The 18,968-nt window shown below is 45.9% G+C and overlaps 1 protein-coding gene across 7 annotated transcripts in view; it reads left to right on the forward strand.

Moving 5' to 3' along the window:
• The window catches only part of erc2 (ELKS/RAB6-interacting/CAST family member 2), a 106,494-nt gene that overhangs the window by 76,169 nt on the left and 11,357 nt on the right, over nucleotides 1–18,968 (forward strand). For 4 of the 7 annotated variants that reach the window (XM_046340160.1, XM_046340166.1, XM_046340163.1 and 1 more), the window contains exons 12-15: nucleotides 1,047–1,082; nucleotides 3,803–4,023; nucleotides 6,735–6,887; nucleotides 16,715–16,726. In XM_046340160.1, the coding sequence (XP_046196116.1) occupies nucleotides 1,047–1,082; nucleotides 3,803–4,023; nucleotides 6,735–6,887; nucleotides 16,715–16,726 (422 nt within the window). The remainder of the gene's footprint in view (nucleotides 1–1,046; nucleotides 1,083–3,802; nucleotides 4,024–6,734; nucleotides 6,888–16,714; nucleotides 16,727–18,968) is intronic. The other 3 variants (XM_046340181.1, XM_046340172.1, XM_046340189.1) reach the window with 3 other exon arrangements.

The following is an 18,968-nucleotide window of genomic DNA, read 5'->3' on the forward strand; positions in this document are numbered from 1 at the left end:
TCTCAGCCAATCATGTGGGAAGTGGGAAGGTTGCCGGTGTAACAGTATAGCTTCCGTCCCTCTCCTCGCCCCAACCTGGGCTCGAACCAGGGACCCTCTGCACAGAAGGGAACCACTACTTCAAGGTCTCAGAGCAAGTGACGTCACTGATTGAAACGCTATTAGCGCGCACCACCGCTAACTAGCTAGCCATTTCACATCTGTTACACCGGCTTTTCTGTGGCTAAACCAACTAGGCTCGTAATTTAACAATTTTATTTGTATTTACAGATGGCATACATGTTTGTTATTAAGGCACATGAAAGTTCATGTGTTCCAGAAGGCATTTTAAAGATGACATTTAAATGTCTCTCGTGTGAGGTAGTGACCCGGAACATACGCCTTGTTTCCTGAAACGGGTGACATACAGCCAATTTTGACTTTGTTGCTGTGGTAACTAGTGGAAATCGTTATGTCTGGATAACGTTCAGATAATGTTCCTACAACACCGTAGAACCCCTGAGATGGGGAGCAAAGATGTCCATCAGATCTCCTCCTTGTGTCTTTCTGTCCCATAACCACCCATTCTGTATACTCCTCACTCCTCACTCCTCATCCCCCTACTCCTTCTTCGGTTCCTGTCCAGTGGTCCTAGCTGTCTCAACCATAGAAATCCAATTACAAAATCAATTCAATGTTCAGTGATGGATGGAACGGCTTCCAAATTGGGTGTAATTTTATTTCTATGGTCTCAACATACTGTTCAACATGTACATTAAACATGTTCTCTATATTGACACTCCTTTAACATGTAACATGTAGGCTAACATGTAACATAATTTTTCTTAGCCTGGTCCCAGAACTGTTCGTGCTGTCTTGCCAACTCCTTTGGTCATTGTCTGTTTGGGATGAACAGATCTGGTACCAGGCTAGTCTGTTCTCCCCGGATCCTGCTGTTCCTACTCTCCTCTGGCTAACGGAGCTACATGCTAATGCTATCTTCCCCGATCTCACCCCTCCCCCTCCCTCCTCGTCTCCCCCCTTCACCACCTTCCTTTGCAATGTAGCAAGCAGAGCAGCTGTTCACTCAGATGAACAACCCTGTAAGTCCTTTGCTCCATCTGGAGCTCTCTGTGGTAGCACATATTGAAAGCATGAGGACACCCACCAAAAGCTACTCTAAAACCCTGGAACATGCTAGCTAGCTAGTGCGTAATCGTGTCATGGCCACATGGTCTCAGTCCCACTGTCCCTGGTATCTCTTTCAGATAATGTAGATGCATGTTGATCTTTACACTGTATAAGTATGATTTAGCTCTCCAACTGCACGCACATTAGCCTCTGTTCTGGGTGAACAGAGTGTGAAGTGAGCATTTAGCTTAGCATTTAGCTGAGCGTTTATCTTAGCATAGCTTTAATCTGTATGACCACACAGTTGCGGTTCTATTTATTTACATCTTGATAGCCTAACCTACTGTTGTTGCTCAACCATTGGTCTCTGTTAGAAAGAATTGTACAAAGACCTGTACAATGGTGATATAATGTGTTTTTTACTGTGGTCGAATGTTTCTTACAAAAAAGCTTCATAGCAAAAAAAGCTGAGTTAACTGAAAGTTATGGATAGTTTCTTCTTCTATAGTGTTCTCACATCCGGCATCATGACTGATAGTAAGATACCAAGATATCAGTCAGCTCTGTACCATTATTTTAACAAACTCAGAATTAATAATCAACACATTTTTTATCTAACTGTAGGCCTTGCATACCTGTATAGGGCCTATAGAGCTGTGTCCCAAACAGCAGCCTACTCCCTACATAGTGCGTTACTTTTGAGCAGGGCCCACAGGCAAGTCCTAGAGGTACACGCCACACACTTCTGAGACCTTTAGATTCCCCCCAAACTGTTGGTGCTCACTTTACTCCTCATGCTTGAAATATGTCACTGGTTGTCACTGCTGGATTGACCTAAATCTGTTCATGTGGAAAGCATTGCAAAGATTGTCTTCCCAGCTGTGTTGGTTTGCATGCTATGATTTGTCCTCCTTATTATCGCATGCTTTGTTTGCTCGTCACTGTTTGGCTCCCTTCACTGTCTCCATGTTAATAAGTGGTCAATAGAACAGAGGCCTAATATTAACCTTCTAACACTGGTAATGGTTGATGTGGCTCACTGTGGGGGTCTATATTTATCTAGTCATGCTCTGTGTTGTGTTGCTCTGTTGTGTTGGTCTGTTGTATTGGTCTGTTGTGTTGCTCTGTTGGGTCTATTGTGTTGCTTTGTTGTGTTGCTCTGTTGGGTCTGTTGTGTTGCTCTGTTGGGTCTGTTGTGTTGCTCTGTTGGGTCTATTGTGTTGCTTTGTTGTGTTGCTCTGTTGGGTCTGTTGTGTTGGTCTGTTGTATTGGTCTGTTGTGTTGCTCTGTTGGGTCTATTGTGTTGCTTTGTTGTGTTGCTCTGTTGGGTCTGTTGTGTTGCTCTGTTGGGTCTATTGTGTTGCTTTGTTGTGTTGCTCTGTTGGGTCTGTTGTGTTGCTCTGTTGGGTCTATTGTGTTGCTTTGTTGTGTTGCTCTGTTGGGTCTGTTGTGTTGGTCTGTTGTATTGGTCTGTTGTGTTGCTCTGTTGGGTCTATTGTGTTGCTTTGTTGTGTTGCTCTGTTGGGTCTGTTGTGTTGGGCCTGTTGTGTTGCTCTGTTGGGTCTGTTGTGTTGGGCCTGTTGTGTTGGTCTGTTGTGTTGGTCTGTTGTGTTGGTCTGTTGTGTTGGTCTGTTGTGTTGGTCTGTTGGTCTGTTGTGTTGGGCCTGTTGTGTTAGGTCCGTTGTGTTGGGACTGTTGTGTTGCTCTGTGACTGTCAGCGTTGTCGATGTGATGTCTCAGATGTGTTGTGTAATTCTGTGTGTTTGAAAGATGACTCAAGCTGTTCAGTTTTTACTTACTGGTGGTCAAAAGCCTTTCCTCTTTCAGTGACTTAGACACACTAGAAGTGATCAGGTGTGATTATCCAGAGAGACATGAGAGCAGAGATGAGGGATTCTACCAAGTGATTATAACAGGAAGGACAGGGCTCAGAGTAGGAGTGCTGATCTAGGATCAGTTTAATATTTTAGATCATAATGAATATGATTATATGGACAGGTGGACCTGATCCCAGATCAGCACTCCTACTGGGAGATGCTTTGTGGTTACATGCCCTGGTCCTGTCCTTCCTATACACACATGGCCTGTTTCCCCAACCTAGATTAATCCTGCTTCTAGACTAAAGGGAATTTATGCTAAATGTTGACTCTCTATTGAAAGTGCTCTTTTGACCAGGACTAGGCTTAATCTGTGTCTGGGAAACTGGCCCACAGTAAACTTTGGCTCCTAAAAATTTATTGTCATGAGGTCAGCAAGTCTGTAAAAAGCTACTCAGGAAAACTAACGATACTAAATGACAGATGTACAAATCTCAACTGTTCTATATCGCTTGTTTTTCAAGTTAGCATTAGCATATTGTATCAGGCACAAGCAGCCTTTAGTTCCAATCGCTATAGTACACTAGTCTCACAGAACTGAGCTAAATAACAGCCTCAGTCAGAGCTAATGAGCCATAGCAGTACTGATGTCCCCTGTTCACTATGCTTTATTTATACATTACAGAGAGAGGGAAAGAGGGAGAGAGGAGAGTGAGAAGTTCATAAAAGACACTGACTGTTGAGCTGGTCTGTTCTGGGTTCTCTCCCCTTTCTCCTATTTGTGAGAGTTTGTGTGTGTGTGCATGTCTGTGCGTGTGTTCCATTCGTATGTGCGTGTGTGTGTTTTTTTTCTTTTTCTCTCCATGACCATGCAGAAGGCCCATGAGGTCCAGCAGCAGCAGGTGGGAGTGGGCTCCAGGGGGAACCCAGAGTATGTGGAGCGGGAGCAGCGAGTCAAGGTCCTAGAGAAGGAGGTTTCCTACTATAAGGAGGAGTCTGGCAAGGCCCAGGCCGAGGTGGATAGGCTACTAGCCATCCTCCGAGAGGTGGAGACTGAGAAGAACGACAGGGATAAGAAGATCGCCGAGCTGGAAAGGTAACTGGGCTATACTACCCTTAGCTTTACATTTCTATGGTACTCAGCGGAAGTGCTTTATATTTATAGATATATCAAGTATATACAGTGCCTTTGGAAAGTATTCAGACCCCTTGAATTTCTTTGTTATTCTAAACTTGATTACATCACTAAACTTGATTTTCACTCACCAATCTACACACAATACCCCATAATGACAAAGCAAAAACAGGTTTTTATAAATGTTTGCTCATTTCTAAAAATAAAAAAAATAAAAAATAACATTTACTTAAGTATTCAGACCCCTTACTCAGTACTTTGTTGAAGCATCTTTGGCAGCTATTACAGCCTGGAGTTTTTTGGGGTATGATGCTACAAGCTTGGCACACCTGTATTTGGAGAGTTTCTCCCATTCTTCTCTGCAGATCCTCTCAAGCTCTGTCAGGTTGATGGGGATTGTTGCTGAACAGCTATTTTCAGATCTCTCCAGTGATGTTAGATTGTGTTCAAGTCCGGGCTCAGGCTGGGCTACTCAACGACATTCAGAGATTTGTCCCGAAGCCACTCCTGAGTTGTCTTGGTTGTGTGCTTAGGATTGTTGTCCTGTTGGAAGGTGAACCTTCGTCCCCGTCTAAGGTCCTGAATGCTCTAGAGCAGGTTTTTATCAAGGATCTCTCTGTACTTTTCTCCATTCATCTTTTACTCGATCCGGACTAGTCTCCCAGTCCCAGCTGCTGAAAAACATCCCCACAGCATGATGCTGTCACCACCATGCTTCACAATAGGCATGGTGCCAGGTTTCCTCCAGACGTGACTCTTGGCATTCAGGCTACAGAGTTCTATCTTGGCATGGTTTGAGAGTCTTTAGGTTCCTTTTGGCAAACTCCAAGAGGCTGTCATGTGTCTCATGACCTTCTGGAAGGTTATCCCATCACCACCGAGGACATCTAGAGCTCTGTCAGAGTGACCATCAGGTTCTTGGTCACCTCCCTGACCAAGGCCCATCTCCCCTGATTGCTTAGTTTGGACAGGTGGCCAAACTGTCTCGCAGCTCTACGGACAAGTCCTACGACCTCATGGATTGGTATTTTTCTCTGATATACAGTCAACTGTGCGACCTTATATAGACAGGTGTGTGACTTTTCAAATCATAACCAATCAGTTGAATTTACCACAGGTGGACTCCAATCAAGTTGTAGAAACATCTCGAGGATGATCAATGGAAACAGGAAGCACCTGAGCTCAATTTCGAGTCTCATAGCAAAGGGTCTGAGTATTTATAACATATTTCTGTTTTTTATTAATACATTTGAAATAAATTCTAAAAACCTGTTTTTGCTTTGTCATTATGGGGTGTTGTGTGTAGATTGCTGAGGAGTTGTATTTATTTAATACATTTTAGATTTAGGCTGTAATGTAACAAAATGTGTAAAAAGTAAAGGGGTTTGAATACTTTCTGAAGGCACTGTAGGTCTTATAATAGATAAATATATATATTGATGTTGATTAGTTGGAGGTGTGGCTTAAGCATGGAAGTGCTATGGATAGAGAAACAGACAGAATTATAGATAAAGATTAGCATATTTATTGAACTGATTATCAGACTAACACTATATACCTGGGTTAACGTCTAAGGCAATACTATTACTTTGTCACAGCTAACTGGGTGTGTGAGGTAAGAATCAGGTGAAGAGAGCAGAGAGTTCCAAAGGGAAAAGTGCACTTTAATCTGGCACCAACATACAATGCCCAAAACCCCGGGGGCGCGAAAATACTGACCAACCCAACACACAGGGTACACGGTCAGCAGCACTAACACACCCAACGACACAACATGTAACACAAAATTAATCGCGCACAAAACAAGGGCGGGTTTACTAGGCTTAAATAAGGAAGCACATCAGGAAAACACAATTAGACACAGGTGCAACTAATAAGACAAAACAAACAGAAAAAGGAAAAGGGATCGGTGGCAGCTAGTAGGCCGGTGACGATGACCGCCGAGCACCGCCCGAACAGGCAGGGGAGCCACCTTCGGTGGGAGTCGTGACATACTTACTGTTGAAAGTCTTATTTAATTACTACAAATCACTTGATTGAGTCACAGTATGAATGGAGGTTTGAATAGTTTTTTAGTGAGCAAGCAAGGCTATGGGTGAAACCCCTACAATGTGCAGTGAAGGTGAAAGCTCATTGGATTTGTATGACAAGGCACTGGATGTGCAGGGTCCTCTCCAAAAGGCCCTGTGGTGACTGCTTTATTGCTATGCTATTTATTGCTATTCCTGTAACTCTGTGCAAGTTAGCTTAATTGTGCTCTTGTGTAGTTAATCTACTTCGGTCTTTGTTGATATGTGGATGTCACGTCATCCTGTAAATCTTGGACTGTACTGTGCTGCTCTGGTGCCCCCCCCCCCGGGTATTATGCTGGCTGATAGTGAAAATCTACATCATACCTATAGAGTATTGATGAATAGAACATTTCATCTTTAGACTTTGAATTGGCCATTTTAGTGTAAAATATTGCAGAAAAGGGTCTGTCCAGGTAGGTCAAACTGTATGTGCTCGCCACATGAGCATCCCCTAGCAGTAATACGGTTCCATTGCATTTCAGTGTGTCATTCTCATTCTTCTTCCATATCCCTCTCTGTCTCTCCCCTCTCTCTCTCTCTCTCCAACACTTTCCCCTCACCCTCCTTCTCACGCTTCTCCTCCTACTCCCCCTGTCACAGCCCCCCACACCTTGCCCCTGTCCCTCGCCCTGGTTTCGGCCCTGGCCCCGTTCCTCGTCACGGTCCCGGTGGTAGAGCTCCCCCTGACCCGCTCCCACCTGTGTCCGCTGCCCCCCAGCAGATTGGGGGCATGGTGTGGGACTTCTTGGGAAAGTGAGTGCTCTGTCCCTGGCACTTCAGCAAGGCTGCCCTCGTGGTTTACGTCTGCGACTGCACCTGCATATGGTCTCGCCTTTTAATTGATTCGGTGTGATTTGGAAGCCCATCGGCCCATCCGTGTTATGTAAAGATCACTAGATCTGTTGTGCAACCTCTACAGCAGTAGTCTTGCAAAAGCCTGCGCCAGTAGTCATGTTGTATATGCATCTTTGTGCACGTGTGTCTGCGCATGTCTTCATCCTGCTTCTCCACCCATGCCTGCACATACTTTATGACTCAATCTAATATATTTTTCCTTTACCTTTATTTAACTAGGCAAGTCAGTTAAGAACAAATTCTTATTTTCAATGACGGCCTAGGAACAGTGGGTTAAATGTCTTGTCCAGGGGCAGAACAACAGATTTTTATCTTGTAAGCTCTGGGATTCGACCTTTCGGTTACTAGTACTACACTCTAACCACTAGGCTACCTGCCACCTAAACAAGGAGCCAGGTAAACAAACTATATCAAAAAACGAATCTGTAGTAGCATGTATGAATCAATACTTTCATATTTGTATTAATACTGAACTTCTACTGTATTCATATGATTTCACATATGAAAGCCATAAGGATGTCATATATTTCTCATATACAGTATGTCAGTTTCAACACATACAGTGCTTTCGGAAAGCATTCAGACCCCTGGACTTTTTCCTAATTTTGTTACGTTACAGCCTTATTCTAAAATGGATTTGTTTTCTTTTTTTCTCATCAATCTACACACAATACCCCATAATGACAGTTTTTTGCAAATGTATTAAAAATCTGAAATACTGTATTTACATAAGTATTCAGATCCTTTGCTATGAGACTCGAAATTGAGCTCAGGTGCATCCTGTTTCCATTGTTTCCATTGATCGTCCTTGAGACGTTTCTACAACTTGATTGGAGTCCACCTGTTGTAAATTCAATTGATTGGGAATGATTTGAAGAGGCACACACCTATCTATATAAGGCCCCAAAGTTGACAGTAGATGCCAGAGCGAAGGAATTGTTCGTAGAGCTCTGAGACTGGATTGTGTCGAGGCACATATCTGGGGAAGGGTACCAAACAATTTCTGCAGCATTGAAGGACCCCAAGAACACAGTGGCCTCCATCGTTCTTAAATGGAAGACATTTGGAACCACCAAGACTCTTCCTAGAGCTGATCTCCTGGCCAAACTGAGCAATTAAGAAAGAGGGGACTTGTTCACGGAGGTGACCAAGGAACCAATGGTCACTCTGACAGAGCTCCAGAGTTCCTCTGAGGAAATGGGAGAACCTTCTGGAAAGGCAACCTTCTCTGCAGCACTCCACCAATCAGGTCTTTATGGTAGAGTAGCCAGATGGAAGCCACTCCTCAGTAAAACGCACATAACATCATCCCTACGGTGAAGCATGGTGGTGGCAGCATCATGCTGTGGGGATGTTTTTTAGTGGCACAGCCTGGGAGACTAGTCAGGATCGAGGGAAAGATGAACAGAGCAAAGTACAGAGAGATCCTTGATGAAAACATCATTCATCTCTGGAGAGACCTGAAAATGACTGCAATGACGTTCCCCATCCAACCTAACAGAGCTTGAGAAGATCTGCAGAGAAGAAAGGGAGGCTACAATCGCTGCCAAAGGGCCTTCAACATAGTACTGAGTAAAGGGTATGAACACCCTGTGATATTTCTGTTTTATATTTTGATGCTTTTGAAAAAAAATCTAAAAACCTGTTTTTGATTTGTCATTATGGGATATTGTGTGTAGATTGATGAGGGGAAAAACGAATTCATCCATTTTAGAATAAGGCTGTAACTTAAAACAAAATGTGAAAAAAAGTCAGGAGGTCTGAATACTTTTCGGTTGCACTGTATATACTGAATCATATGTATTTCTTTTCATTTCCTGGATGATATTTAATTTGACAGTCTGTATGCCCTCTTCCCTCCCTTTACCATGAACTCACTCTCATTACAACATAGAACACAGTACAGCTCCCATGTACCTTACACATAGACAATAACCAGACACTGATTCCACACACACATGTACACACAAACGCGCATGTACACACACACACACACACACACACACACACACACACACACACACACACACACACACACACACACACACACACACACACACACACACACACACACACACACACACACACACACACACACACACACACACACACACACACACACACACACACACTTTTTGTCTGTGACCTTTTGTGTTTTGGCTGTTTTGTGTAGCTTCTGTACACTCTTAGAAAATTGGTTCCATAATAGATGTCCCCCTAGGAGAATCCTTTTTGGTTCCTGGGGAAAGGGTTCTGCATGGAACCCAATAGGGTCCTACCTGGAACCAAATGTCATGCGGGTGAAAGAGGACCCAAAAGCGACTTAACAGAAACAGAGTTTATTTAAGTCCAAACAGGGAATAACAGAAATCCTCTAGTCTGTAGAGGGGAAATAACTGGAGAAGCGGCCACAGACTGCAGGTCGCTTCGGGTAGGCGCAGGCCGTAGTTGACAGAGACACCTGCTCACACGCAGCATCTGATGAAGGCAAAAAACACGACAGGACAGGGCGATACACAATCATAGCAAAAACACGACAGGACAGGGCGAAACGCAATCACAGCATGGTGAATACTAAACAAGGAACCGACGGGACAGGAACGGAACACAAAGGAATAAATAGGGACTCTAATCAGGGGAAAGGATCGGGAACAGGTGTGGGAAGACTAAATGATGATTAGGGGAATAGGAACAGCTGGGAGCAGGAACGGAACGACAGAGAGAAGAGAGAGCGAGAGAGTGAGAGGGGAGGGGGAGAGAGAGGGATAGAAAGAGGGAAAGAACCCAATAAGACCAGCAGAGGGAAACGAACAGAATGGGGAGCACAGGGACAAGACATGATAATAAATGACAAACATGACAGTACCCCCCCACTCACCGAGCGCCTCCTGGCGCACTCGAGGAGGAATCCTGGCGGCAACGGAGGAAATCATCGATGAGTGAACGGTCCAGCACGTCCCGAGACGGAACCCAACTCCTCTCCTCAGGACCGTAACCCTCCCAATCCACTAAGTATTGGTGACCCCGTCCCGAGAACGCATGTCCATGATCTTATGTACCTTGTAAATAGGTGCGCTCTCGACAAGGACGGGAGGGGGGAGGGAAGACGAACGGGGTGCGAAGAAAGGGCTTAACACAGGAGACATGGAAGACAGGATGTTACGAAGATGTCGCGGAAATTCGCACACAGGATTGACGACCTGGGAGACACGGAACGGACCAATGAACCGCGGAGTCAACTTACGAGAAGCTGTCGTAAGAGGAAGGTTGCGAGTGGAAAGCCACACTCTCTGGCCGCAACAATACCTTGGACTCTTAATCCTGCGTTTATTGGCGGCTCTCACAGTCTTCCCCGCAGACAAAGGCAGACCGGTAATGAAGCCTAAGGCGATGTGAGACCATGGTCGAGAAGGAATGGGGAGCGGTCTGAGACGACCGGCAGGAGGAGAGTTACCCGACTTAGTCTGCGCGCAGTCCGAACAAGCAGCCACGAAAACGGCGCGTGTCACGCTCCTGAGTCGGCCACCAAAAGCGCTGGCGAATAGACGCAAGAGTGCCTCGAACACCGGGATGACCAGCTAACTTGGCAGAGTGAGCCCACTGAAGAACAGCCAGACGAGTGGAAACAGGAACGAAAAGGAGGTTACTAGGACAAGCGCGCGGCACGCCAGTGTGCGTGAGTGCTTGCTTAACCTGTCTTTCAATTCCCCAGACTGTTAACCCGACAACACGCCCATAAGGAAGAATCCCCTCGGGATCAGTAGAAGCCACAGAAGAACTAAACAGACGGGATAAGGCATCAGGCTTGGTGTTCTTGCTACCCGGACGGTAAGAAATCACAAACTCGAAACGAGCGAAAAACAACGCCCAACGAGCTTGACGGGCATTAAGTCGTTTGGCAGAACGGATGTACTCAAGGTTCTTATGGTCTGTCCAAACGACAAAGGAACGGTCGCCCCCTCCAACCACTGTCGCCATTCGCCTAGGGCTAAGCGGATGGCGAGCAGTTCACGGTTACCCACATCATAGTTGCGCTCAGATGGCGACAGGCGATGAGAAAAATAAGCGCACGGATGAACCTTATCGTCAGACTGGAAGCGCTGGGATAGAATGGCTCCCACGCCTACCTCTGAAGGTCAACCTCGACAATGAATTGTCTAGTGACGTCAGGAGTAACGAGGATAGGAGCGGACGTAAAACGTTCTTTTAGAAGATCAAAAGCTCCTGGGCGGAACCGGACCACTTAAAACACGTCTTGACAGAAGTAAGAGCTGTGAGAGGGGCAGCAACTTGACCGAAATTACGAATGAAACGCCGATAGAAATTAGCGAAACCTAAAAAGCGCTGTAACTCGACACGTGACCTTGGAACGGGCCAATCACTGACAGCTTGGACCTTAGCGGAATCCATCTGAATGCCTTCAGCGGAAATAACGGAACCGAGAAAAGTAACGGAGGAGACATGAAAAGAGCACTTCTCAGCCTTTACGTAGAGACAATTCTCTAAAAGGCGCTGTAGAACACGTCGAACGTGCTGAACATGAATCTCGAGTGACGGAGAAAAAATCAGGATATCGTCAAGATAGACAAAAACAAAGATGTTCAGCATGTCTCTCAGAACATCATTAACTAATGCCTGAAAAACAGCTGGCGCATTGGCGAGACCGAACGGCAGAACCCGGTACTCAAAATGCCCTAACGGAGTGTTAAACGCCGTTTTCCACTCGTCCCCCTCTCTGATGCGCACGAGATGGTAAGCGTTACGAAGGTCCAACTTAGTAAAGCACCTGGCTCCCTGCAGAATCTCGAAGGCTGATGACATAAGGGGAAGCGGATAACGATTCTTAACCGTTATGTCATTCAGCCCTCGATAATCCACGCAGGGCGCAGAGTACCGTCCTTCTTCTTAACAAAAAGAACCCCGCCCCGGCCGGAGAAGAAGAAGGCACTATGGTACCGGCGTCAAGAGACACAGACAAATAATCCTCGAGAGACTTACGTTCGGGAGCCGACAGAGAGTATAGTCTACCTCGAGGAGGAGTGGTCCCTGGAAGGAGATCAATACTACAATCCACCGGTGAGGAGGAAGGGAGTTGGCTCTCGACTGAAGACCGTGCGCAGATCATGATATTCCTCCGGCACTCCTGTCAAATCGCCAGGTTCCTCCTGAGAAGTAGGGAGAGAAGAAACGGGAGGGATGGCAGACATTAAACACTTCACATGACAAGAAACGTTCCAGGATAGGATAGAATTACTAGACCAATTAATAGAAGGATTATGACATACTAGCCAGGGATGACCCAAAACAACAGGTGTAAACGGTGAACGGAAAATCAAAAGAAATAGTCTCACTGTGGTTACAGATACTGTGAGAGTTAAAGGTAGTGTCTCAAATTTGATACTGGGAAGATGACTACCATCTAAGGCAAACATGGGCGTAGGCTTGTCTAACGGTCTGAAAGGAATGTTATGTTTCCGAACCCATGCTTCGTCCATGAAACAACCCTCAGCCCCAGAGTCAATCAAGGCACTGCATGTAGCACCGAACCGGTCCAGCGTAGATGGACCGACATAGTAGTACAAGATCTAGATGAAGAGGACTTCACCAGTAGCCCTCCGCTTACTGATGGGCTCTGGCCTCTTACTGGACATGAATTAACAAAATGTCCAGCAACTCCAATAGAGGCACAGGCGGTTGGTGATCCTCCGTTCCCTCTCCTTAGTCGAGATGCGAATCCCTCCCAGCTGCATGGGCTCAGTCTCAAAGCCAGAGGAGGGAGATGGTTGCGATGCGGAGCAGGGAAACACCGTTGATGCGAGCTCTCTTCCACGAGCCCGGTGACGAAGATCTACCCGTCGTTCTATGCGGATGGCGAGAGCAATCAAAGAGTCCACATCTGAAGGAACCTCCCGGGAGAGAATCTCATCCTTAACCACTGCGTGGAGTCCCTCCAGAAAACGAGCGAGCAGCGCCGGCTCGTTCCACTCACTAGAGGCAGCAAGAGTGCGAAACTCAATAGAATAATCCGTTATGGACCGTTCACCTTGGCATAAGGAAGCCAGGGCCCTAGAAGCCTCCCTACCAAAAACTGAACGGTCAAAAAGAATCATCTCCTCTTTAAAGTTCTGGAACTTGTTAGAGCAATCAGCCCTTGCCTCCCAGATAGCTGTGCCCCATTCTCGAGCCCGGCCAGTAAGGAGTGAAATGACGTAAGCAACCCGAGCTCTCTCTCTAGAGTATGTGTTGGGTTGGAGAGAGAACACAATCTCACACTGCGTGAGAAAGGAGCGGCACTCAGTGGGCTGCCCGGAGTAGCAAGGTGGGTTATTAACCCTAGGTTCTGGAGGCTCGGCAGGCCAGGAAGTAACAGGTGGCACGAGACGTAGACTCTGGAACTGTCCAGAGAGGTCGGAAACCTGAGCGGCCAGGTTCTCCACGGCATGGCGAGCAGCAGACAATTCCTGCTCGTGTCTGCGAGCATGGCTCCTTGGATCTTGACAGTGTAAACAGCGTCTGAAGTCGCTGGGTCCATTCCTTGGTCGGTTCCTTCTGTCATGCGGGTGAAAGAGGACCCAGCGACTTAACAGAAACAGAGTTTATTTAAGTCCAAACAGGGAATAACAGAAATCCTCTAGTCTGTAGAGGGAAATAACTGGAGAAGCGGCCACAGACTGCAGGTCGCCCGGGTAGGCGCAGGCCGTAGTTGACAGAGACACCTGCTCACACGCAGCATCTGATGAAGGCAAAAACACGACAGGACAGGGCGATACACAATCATAGCAAAAACACGACAGGACAGGGCGAAACGCAATCACAGCATGGTGAATACTAAACAAGGAACCGACGGGACAGGAACGGAACACAAAGGAATAAATAGGGACTCTAATCAGGGGAAAGGATCGGGAACAGGTGTGGGAAGACTAAATGATGATTAGGGGAATAGGAACAGCTGGGAGCAGGAACGGAACGACAGAGAGAAGAGAGAGCGAGAGAGTGAGAGGGGGAGGGGGAGAGAGAGGGATAGAAAGAGGGAAAGAACCCAATAAGACCAGCAGAGGGAAACGAACAGAATGGGGAGCACAGGGACAAGACATGATAATAAATGACAAACATGACACCAAAAGGGTTCTACTTGGAAACAAAAACAGTTCTTCAAAGGGTTCTCCTACAGTCATGGTCAAAGGTTTTGAGAATGACACAAATGTAATTTTTCACAAAGTTTGCTGCTTCAGTGTCTTTAGATATTTTTTGTCAGATGTTACTATGGAATACTGAAGTATAATTACAAGCATTTCATAAGTGTCAAAGGCTTTTATTGACAATTACATGAGGTTGGTACAGAGTCAATACCTCTGCAATCCGCCCTGGCATGCTGGTCAATTCACTTCTGGGCCACAAATTGACTGATGGCAGCCCATTCTTGCATAATCAATGCTTGGAGTTTGTCAGAATTTGTGTTTTTATTTGTCCACCCGTCTCTTGAGGATTGACCAAACGTTCTCAATGGGATTAAGTTAGGTCTGGGGAGTTTCCTGGCCATGTATCCAAAATATCGATGTTTTGTACCCCAAGTCACTTAGTTATCACTTTTGCCTTATGGCAAGGTGCTCCATCATGCTGGAAAAGGCACTGTTCATCACCAAACTGTTCCTGGATGGTTGGGAGAAGTTGCTCTCTGAGGATGTGTTGGTACCATTCTTTATTCATTCGTGTTCTTAGGCAAAATTGTGAGTGAGCCCACTCCCTTGGCTGAGAAGCAACCCCACACAGGAATGGTCTCAGGATGCTTTACTGTTGGCATGACACAGGACTGATGGTAGCGCTCACCTTGTCTCTTCCGGACAATATTTTTTCCAGATGCCCCAAACAATCGGAAAGGGGATTCATCAGAGAAAATGACTTTACCCCAGTCCTCAGCAGTCCAATCCTTGTACCTTTTGCAGAATATCATGCACTCACACCTGCCTGCTGCCATTCCTGAGCAAGCTTTGTACTGGTGGTGCCCCGATCCCGCAGCTGAATCAACTTTAGGAGATGGTCCTGGCACTTGCTGGACTTTCTTGTGCACCCTGAAGCCTTCTTCACAACAATTGAACCGCTCTCCTTGAAGTTCCTGATGATCCGATAACTGGTTGATTTAGGTACAATCTTACTGGCAGCAATATGAAGTGTGTGAAGCCCTTTTTGTGCAAAGCAATGATGACAGCACGTGTTTCCTTTCAGGTAACCATGTTTGACAGAGGAAGAACAATGATTCCAAGCACCACCCTCCTTTTGAAGCTTCCAGTCTGTTATTCAAACTCAATCAGCATGACAGAGTGATCTTCAGCCTTGTCCTCGTCAACACTCACACCTGTGTTAACGAGAGAATAACTGACATGTCAGCTGGTCCTTTTGTGGCAGGGCTGAAATTCAGTGGAAATGTTTTTTTGGGATTCAGTTAATTTACATGGCAAAGAGGGACTTTGCAATTAATTGCAATTAATCTGATCACTCTTAATAACATTTTGGAGTTTAATATGCAAATTGCCATCATAGAAACTGAGGCAGCAGACTTTGTGAAAATTAATATTTGTGTCATTCTCAACTTTTGGCCACGACTCTATTGGAATAGCCAAAGAACCATTTCAAGTTCTAGATAGTACCTTTTTTTTAAGAGAGTAGGAAGGTCCTGTCTTTAGTCCTTCTACTTCTGTGGGCACGCTGCTTCCCCTGATCATTCCTGACCCCCATCTGCCCACCTCCACCCCAAACTCTCCCTCAGAACCAACCCATTCGATGTTCCGATACCTCCACCTCTCACCCTCCCCCAGGACCACCCTCACCCTTTTCTGTTTTGATACCTCCACCCCTCCCCCAGAACCATCATCACCCTTGTCTGTTCTGATACCTTCATCCCTAACCCTCCTCCAGAACCATCCTCACCCTTCACTGCTTCGATACCTCCACCCTACTACTAACAGTGATTCCTATATTTCTCTACACTGACCTCCGCCCTGATCTCCCTGCCCTCTCCACTTCCCTGTCTAGCTTGCTGTGCCCAATGTAAAGGCTAGCTCTCAGCCTAGTAGTCTTGTCTGCATGACTAGAGCTGCTGTGCTCCAGGTCAACAATGTTCTGCTCAGTGAGTGAGCTGTTTAGTAGGTAGGGTCTGTATGTACTGTACCCCCCCAGATGTTTGGTTGGTCCCCCTCTTTCTGGCTGTCTGCCATGGCTCCCTTGACTGGTTCCCTTGCTGCCTTGCCCACTTGGTCTCCTCTTCTCCTTGCTGTTTAGCTATACTAGCTCTCTTGTCCCTCCCCTCCTCCTAGCCTAACCTCACTCACCCCCCCTCTCTCTATCACAGCTAGTGTCTTCTGTCCCCTTTTCTGACTGACTGCATGCCCGCCCCGCACTCACAGGCTGTGCAGCCAGCAGCTAATACAGGGCTCTAACCTGGCTGTCAGAGGAGAAGGTGTATCCTGTGCATCCCGTGTTAGCTATGTCTGTGTTTTCCAGTGACTGTTTCTCATTGGTGCTGATGATGATCTCTCCCTGTCTGTCTCTGACTGTGTACACTTTATTCTGGTTATGGGTCCTCTGTTGTCCTTCTTTTCTGTTATGATACTAATGTTACATTTCTTTACTCTTCTCCTGTCTCCTGTTTCTGTCTGCTGTTTCCTCTTGTCCTGCCATCCCTCCTTACACCTCCTCCTCCTCCTGTTCCTCCTCTTCTCCACCTGCAGCCTAGCTCCCAGGTAAGTAGTGAACCTCCATTAGAACCCCCCCCCCCCCCCCACCACCGGCCCCATCCGTACACCTGAGAGGTGCGACTTCCCCCCTACTATTCTAACTCTGGTGCCTAAACCTGTGAGTCATTTCAGAGATCTCTGAACATACTGTATTAACATGGACTTGTCTTTATCTCATATCTCCTGAATGTTGTTCATTGTTTTTGCATTCAAATTTCCGTGTCAATTACAGTACCTGTATGTCTAATCTGAGTGTATATTAGTACAATCGGAAAGTATTCAGACCCCTTGACTTTTTCCACATTTTTTTACGTTAAGGCCTTGTTCTTAAATGGATCAAATATTCCCCCCCCCTCATTAATCTACACACAATAACCCATAATGACAAAGCAAAACATTTTTTTAAATGTTTGCAAGTTATCATTTACACATTTCCATAAGTATTCAGATCCTTACTCTAGTACTTTGTTGAAGCACCTCTGGCAGTGATTAACGACTCAATTCTTCTTGGGTATGATGCTACAAGCTTGGCACACCTGTATTTGGGGAGTTTTCTCACAAACTCTTTTGCAGATCCTCTCAAGCTCTCTCAGGTTGGATGGGGAGCGTCGCTGCACAGCTATTTTCAGGTCTCTCCAGAGATGTTAGATTGGGTTCAAGTCCAGGCTCTGGCTGGACCACTCAACGACATTCAGAGACTTGTCCCTAAACCATTCCTGCATTGTCTTGGGTGTTTACTCAGGGTCGTTGTCCTGTTGGAAGGTGAACCATCGCCCCAGTCTGAGGTCCTGAGCGCTCTCAAGCAGGTTTTCATCAAGGATCTCTCTGTATTTTGCTCTATTTATCTTTCCCTTGATCCTGACTAGTCTCCCAGTCCCTGCCTCTGAAAAACTTCCACACAACATGCAGGCACCACCATGCTTCACCGTAGGGATGGTGCCAGGTTTCCTCCAGACGTGATGCTTGACATTCAGGCCAAAGATAATCTTGTTTCTCATGGTCTGAGAGTCCTTTAGGTGCCTCTTGGAAAACTGCAAGCGGGCTGCAGAGATGGTTATCCTTCTGGAACGTACTCCCATTTCCACAGAGGAATTAGAGCTCTGTCAGAGTGACCATCGGGTTCTTGGTTACCTCCCTGACCAAGGCCCATCTCCCCGGATTGCTCAGTTTGGCCGGGCGACCAGCTGGTTCCAAATGTCTTCCATTTAAGAAGGATCTAGGCCACTGTGTTCTTGGGGTCCTTCAATGCTGCAGAAATGGTTTGGTACCCTTCCCCAGATCTGTGCCTTGATACAATCCTGTCTCAGAGCTCCACAGACAATTCCTTTGACCTCATGGCTTGGTTTTTGCTCTGACATGCACTGTCAACTGTGGGACCTTATATAGACAGGTGTGTGACTTTCCAAATCATGTCCAATCAATTGAATTTAGCACAAGTGGACTCCAATCAGGTTGTAGAAACATCTCAAGGATGATCAATGGAAACAGGAAGCACCTGAGCTCAATTTCGAGTCTCATAGCAAAGGGTCTGAATACTTATGTAAATAAACTATTTATGTTTTCTTAAAACCTGTTTTCGCTTTGTCATTTTGGGGTGTTGTGTTATGATTGATGAGGGGAAAAAAAGGCTGTAATGTACTAAAATGTGGAAAAAGTCAAGGGTGCTGAATAATTTCCAAATGCACTGTATATACTAAACAAAAATATAAATTGAACATGCAAGAATTTCAAAATGTTACTGAGTTACAGTTCATATAAGGAAATCAGTCAATTTAAATACATTCATTAGGCCATAATCTATGGATTTCACATGACTGGGAATACACATGTGCATCTGTTGGTCACAGATACCTTTAAAAAAGGTAGGTGCATGGATCAGAAAACCAGTCAGTATCTGGTGTCACAACCATTTGCTTCATACAGCATGACGCATCTCCTTCGCATAGAGTTGATTGGGTTGTTCATTGTGGCCTGTGGAATGTTGTCCCACTCCTCTTCAATGGCTGTGAACTGAAACACGCTGTCGTACACGTCAATCCAGAGCATTGCAAACATGCTCAGTGGCTGATGTATCTGGTGAGTATGCAGGCCATGGAAGAACTGAGACATTTTCAGCTTCCAGAATTGTGTACAGATGAATGGCACAACAATGGGCCTCAGGATCTTGTCACAGTATCTCTGTGCATTCAATTGCCATTGATGAAATGCAATTGTGTTCATTGTCTGTAGCTTATGCCTGCCCATAATA

Source organism: Oncorhynchus gorbuscha, linkage group LG03, assembly GCF_021184085.1.
Source record: "Oncorhynchus gorbuscha isolate QuinsamMale2020 ecotype Even-year linkage group LG03, OgorEven_v1.0, whole genome shotgun sequence".
Classification (NCBI taxonomy): Eukaryota; Metazoa; Chordata; class Actinopteri; order Salmoniformes; family Salmonidae; genus Oncorhynchus; species Oncorhynchus gorbuscha.